The sequence below is a fragment of the Peromyscus leucopus genome, chromosome 11, assembly GCF_004664715.2.
Source record: "Peromyscus leucopus breed LL Stock chromosome 11, UCI_PerLeu_2.1, whole genome shotgun sequence".
NCBI classification, from domain to species: Eukaryota; Metazoa; Chordata; class Mammalia; order Rodentia; family Cricetidae; genus Peromyscus; species Peromyscus leucopus.
The window spans coordinates 14,453,173-14,458,868 of record NC_051072.1 but is presented as its reverse complement, the minus strand read 5'-3'; the positions used below and the strand labels follow the sequence as shown (position 1 = coordinate 14,458,868).

At 35.9% G+C, this 5,696-nt stretch overlaps 1 protein-coding gene across 1 annotated transcript; it reads left to right on the top strand.

Moving 5' to 3' along the window:
- Positions 1-3,359: 3,359 nt before the first annotated feature.
- On the top strand, positions 3,360-4,285 carry LOC114697813 (U2 small nuclear ribonucleoprotein B''-like). Its single transcript, XM_037209375.1, has one exon. The coding sequence runs from the start codon at positions 3,416-3,418 to the stop codon at positions 4,091-4,093; it is 678 nt and encodes a 225-aa protein (XP_037065270.1). The 5' UTR covers positions 3,360-3,415; the 3' UTR covers positions 4,094-4,285.
- The last annotated feature ends 1,411 nt before the right edge of the window (positions 4,286-5,696 follow it).

The following is a 5,696-nucleotide window of genomic DNA, read 5'->3' as shown; positions in this document are numbered from 1 at the left end:
GATATAATATTCAAAGATAGCATTCAAAACACATATGAAAATATCAACAATTAACAAATTTAGATTTTTCAAAGAACAAATCAGTGCAAAACCAAACAACACAGATGCCCATCAACTGATGAATGATAAAGAAACAGTGGTACATTTGTAGAATGGAATATTATTCAACTTTTAGGAAAAGTAATATAAAATTTTCAGGTAAATAAAAGGGGCTAGAAACAATCATCCTGGATGAAGATGTCATATGCATCCTTTCATTTGTGGGTACTAGTTTTGAATCTTCAGAAATGTGTGCTTCACTTGGGAGACACAGAGAGGTCAAGAAATTAGTAAGATGTCATAGGGAAGGCCTTCCAAGGAGATGTGATAGAATGCAGTGGAATAAAGGCATAACAGGGAATAACTTAAAACCCAACAGTCAAATCAGGTGACAGATATTATGAATGACTAAAAGGAAAGAGTGTTTTCTGGATACTACATGACAATTGAATACACTCACTCATGGCAGTTATAGCAGCATGCATAGACTTTCACAAGCCTAACCCAGTCAAAACCCAAATATGCAGAAGCAAGAGGGGCGTAAATTTTCACCCTTTACCAAGTGATTGATTAGCAATAGATAACTTCTGAGAAACATCAGTTCTCTTCAAGGGTGTAGCATCTGGTAGGTAGGTAGATCACACTCTAGTGGATGACCACACATCTGAGAATATATTAGCAGTACATATCAGGATTGATGATTTTTTCAAGAGGGTATAAATTTGAGTGGGGAGGGAAGGGGTATGAATCTGAAAGGATGGAGGAGTTGGAGAAGGTGAATATGATCAAAATGTATTGAATTAAATTCTCACGGAACTAATAAAAATTTTAAAACGCAATACCTTTATATCTAAAACAATAAATGCTTATTCTGAGACCACTGATTTTTCTCAATTTAAATATGTAAATACATTTTTGAAAAAGAAAAGCAGTCAGGCGGTGGTGGCACATGCCTTTAATCCCAGCACTCAGGAGGCAGAGCCAGGCGGATCTCTGTGAGTTTGAGGCCAGCCTGGGCTATGGAGTGAGTTCTAGGACAGACACAAAGCTACATGGAGAAAACCTGTCTCAAAAAACCAAAAAGAAAAAAAGAAAAAGAAAAGCAACATGGTATAAGTAATGTATGTCCATCATTATTAACATTATGTGTTAAAGTAAACAAGTATATGATAATTATGATCCAAACAATTATTTACTAAAAAATCAAACAATATAACCCAGCAAAAGATGCTTTCACCCATAGTCATAACTTAATGAGCTACAGGCATGTTGAAGCTCTTTTCTGAAAGTAAAGAACACAAGTTCTTTACCACAATCAGATGTGTTTTGATAGCTAAAGACAGAGAGCTTCTCAAAGCAGTAAAGAAATCCTAAAATATTTCTGTTAGACAGCTGCAAGTTCTCAAATAACACATCCCAACGTTAATTTGCATTTAGGATATTTGAAGAAAAACATTAAATGGTACACTAAGTGGTGATTTCTGGAAAAATAGAAAATATTAGCTTTTCAAGTTGTTCCTATCTTCAAATTAAATGCATGTTGATGATGTTCCTCTTCCTGGACAACTCTACCAAAACATGTCAATAAACAGAGCTGGTCTTATTTTGACAGACATTTTTGTCCATTTGGGTCAGACCAAAGTTCTCAGGATTTATTTTCTTATCAAATGCGATCTTCTCAGTGATGGTCACAGCAGATGGCCTGCAAGTCGAAGCGAACCACCCACACCGCAGCAACTGCTTTCAAAAAAGATCCTTACAAAAGTGAAAAAGCAATCCAAACACAGCCTTAAGTGCTTTATTCTGGCCAAAGAAAAATTAAATAAAATATAATATTAATTCTCACTATTTCAAAAAGTTCATCGGCACTACGATTGATTTTAGGCACTGATCATAGTTGTTATTGTTTTGGTTTAAATGGAAAAAGACAGAGAAAATGACAAATATACCTATCTAGGCCTACTGATGATATAACTGAGAATAGCCAGGCATCACTGGTGTCTTGAGAGGTACAGTCACTGGTCAGGTCAGTTTATAGAAGAATCAGCTTATAGCAATACCACCCTGTTGTGCTCAGGCTCAGATATTACTATAGTTAAAAGTACTTCATCATACACATTTTTACTGATTTCTATTTTTTTTGTTTTGTTTTGTTTTGTTTTGTTTTGTTTGTTTTTCAAGACAGGGTCTCTCTGTGTAGCTTTGTGCCTTTCCTGGAACTCACTTGGTAGCCCAGGCTGGCCTCAAACTCACAGAGATTCACCTGGCTCTGCCTCCCAAGTGCTGGGATTAAAAGCATGTACCACCACTGTCCGGCAAAAAAAATAAATCTTGGTAGATTTCTATTTTTATTGGTATTTTTAAAGTGTGATAGAATTCATGATGACATTAACAGAAAGGTCAAAAAAAAAAAAAAAAAAAAAAGATGAGAATCACCTCCAATACTAACTATTCTCCTTTATCCTTCCTGACACTTCCTCATTCAACTTTCACTTATGTCCCATTTTTACTTTCAAATCTTTTGTCTTTAGTTCACATACAAGAAAAAGTTTAACATATTTGTCACAGTTTGACTTGTTTATTTCACTTAGCATGATTTACTTCAGGATATGTTACCTGGCTTTGAAGCTCTGTGAAAACGCATGTTTTCAATTCAGTATTTCTCCTAACCACAAGGCTCTCTAATTCAGCACAACTCTTAAATCTATAACCCCTTGGCTTTTAATATGAACCTAGCCAAATTCTAAAAGTGAACCTGGTCTAGACATTAATATGATTGCTGGCTTTGCGTCAAGCTTAAATTGCTGTCTGTATATTTAACAGTATCTGCCCAACGTGATCAATTTGTAAAGGAAACCAAGATATAAAGTGGGAGAATAGTACCATGAGCTCCTCCTTTACTATACAAAGACCTGTTGTCATTTTGTGGTTTAAAGTTTTCAAGAAAATGAAAAAAAGAAATCTGATTTGCTGGAAATCTCAGATGGTTGTACATATCTATTGAAATGAATCATTTATTTACTTCCACAAAGAGAACTTATAAAATTCCTAAGCAGCTCTGCATCAATATGCTTTACAAAAATTAAATGTTTAACTGATTGCTTTCATGACAATATTCCAAATTCTGGAAGAGAAAAGTGTGCTATATTTGCCATGTATCCAAATAGTGAGTATGAGCTGGCATTAAACAAATATGTGTTCATATATTAACTATTGTATGCTAACTGTACTAAGTTCTTAGTGGGAAATGAATATACAGTCAGAAGAACAATATGTTAGTGAAATAATAGCTACTATGGTTAAAAACAAACATTAGGGTTTTGGCTTCAAGCAGGATGGCGCGGGCCTCAGGCTATTTGAAAAGTTTTACGCAAACATGGATATCAGACCAAATCACACTATTTATATCAACAATATGAATGATAAAATTAAAAAAGAAGAGTTGAAGAGATCCTTGTATGCCCTGTTTTCTCAGTTTGGACACATGGTAGATATTGTGGCTTTAAAGACCATGAAGATGAGGGGTCAGGCTTTTGTTATATTTAAGGAACTGGGCTCATCCACAAATGCTCTGAGACAGTTACAAGGATTTCCATTTTATGGTAAACCAATGCGAATTCAATATGCAAAAACAGATTCTGACATAATATCTAAAATGCGTGGCACTTTTGCTGACAAGGAAAAGAAAAAGGAAAAGAAGAAAGCTAAAACCATGGAACAGGCTGCAGCAGCTGCAAACAAAAAGCCTGGCCAGGGAACACCAAATTCAGCTAATACTCAAGGAAACGCAGTGCCAAATCCTCAGGTCCCCGATTACCCTCCAAACTATATTCTGTTCCTTAATAACTTACCAGAAGAGACGAATGAGATGATGTTATCCATGCTGTTCAATCAGTTCCCTGGTTTCAAGGAAGTTTGTCTGGTACCTGGGAGGCATGACATTGCATTTGTAGAATTTGAAAATGATGGACAGGCTGGAGCTGCCAGAGATGCTTTGCAAGGGTTTAAAATCACACCATCCCATGCCATGAAGATTACCTATGCCAAGAAATAACATTTGGAATAGCCAGGTTTAAAGGACTTGGTATTATTTATAATGTTCGTTTTGATTACATTGGGTCAAGTCATTTTAATGGTTGGAAGTGAAAGTGAAGTTTGGGGGAAAGAGTCACCTAATTTTTTTTAGTTTTGGTGAACTGTGAAATCTAAAGCCTTACTTTTGTACAATAAACTTTTATTTGTATTCTGTGTAAAAAAAAAAAAAAAAAAAAAAAAAAAAAAAAAAAAAAAAACATTAATCTCCCAGGAAGTAACAATTAATTGAACATGAACTAGAATGAAGTTGGATTTCTTATTTGCAATAATAGGATGAGATATAAATGAAAGAATACCCACAATGCACTGGGAACTAAAGACTATCATCTAATTCTCACATCTCTGAGCTAAACACCAATCACAGCAAGCAAAATAAAAAATGTTTTTAACAAAAAGCCAATTTAAAAACAAAATCTTTGGGCACTTACATTCTTTCAACTAAATATTAAAAAGAATTTTTTCAACTAATTTTTTTTTACACTTTAAATTACAGTATAATTATATCACTTCCCCTTCACTTAACTCCTTCTAGTCTCTACCATGTCTCTTTGTGGTGGTTTGAATAGGTGTGGCCCCCACATATTTACGCATTGGAGTGTTTGGCCCATAATGAGTGGCCCAATTAGGAGGTGTAGCGTTGTTGGAGTAGGTGTTGCTGTGTTGGAGAAAGCATGTTACTGTGGGGGCAGGCTTTGAGGTCTCATATGCTCAAGTGATGCCCAATGTGGCACTCTCCTTCTGCTGCCTGTGGATCAAGATGTAGAACTCTCAGCTATCTCTCTAGCACCATGTCTGCCTGCATGCTGCCATGTTTCCCACCACAAAGATAATGGACGAAACCTCTGAACTGTAAGATAGTTCCAAATAAATTTTCTTCTTTATAAGAGCTGCTGTGGTCACGGTGTCTCTTCATAGCAATATAAACCCTACCTAAGATGGGAGTTTTCACCAGGAACTGGGCTAATGCTGTGATAAGCCTAACTATGCTTTTGTTAGAAGAAATGTGGACTTTAGGGGGTTAAATTTGAAAAGCAGTTGAATGCTTTAAGAGAGGCTTGATGGACCTTACTAGTAGGAACACGGAAGACAGTGGTGTTAATGGTGATTTGTACTGTGGAGGCCCGGCTCAAGAGGTTTCAGAGAAGAATTTGAGTATCTTCTCTAGAGATCCTTCTTGTGAAATTTTGGTGAAGAATGGGACTGCTGTTTGCCCTTGTTCAAAGAGTCTGCTTGTGGCTAAAGTGAAAAATTTTGGATTAATTCCTTTGGCAGAGGAAATCTCAAAACAGCCTCAAATTGACTCTGTCATATAGTTATTAGCATTCACAATAATGAAGTTTTATAATAAAAAGGAGCAAGCTGAGCAAGGAAAAATACAAAATGTACAGATTGAGGAGAAAATGGCATCAGGAAATGAAATGGAACTAAGTCTTGTGTTCAAGAAGATAAACAGATTAAGAAATGGAATAAAAGAAGTGATGACCTCAGAGAAAGACCCCGCCCAGTTCAGCTTCCAACTTGGGAAAAGGATTAAAGAACAGCCTAGGTCGGGGCATTGTGGT

Bases quoted from the DNA above. Each gene is read 5' to 3' on its own strand.
- LOC114697813 (XM_037209375.1), top strand. From the start codon at position 3,416: ATGGATATCAGACCAAATCACACTATTTATATCAACAATATGAATGAT.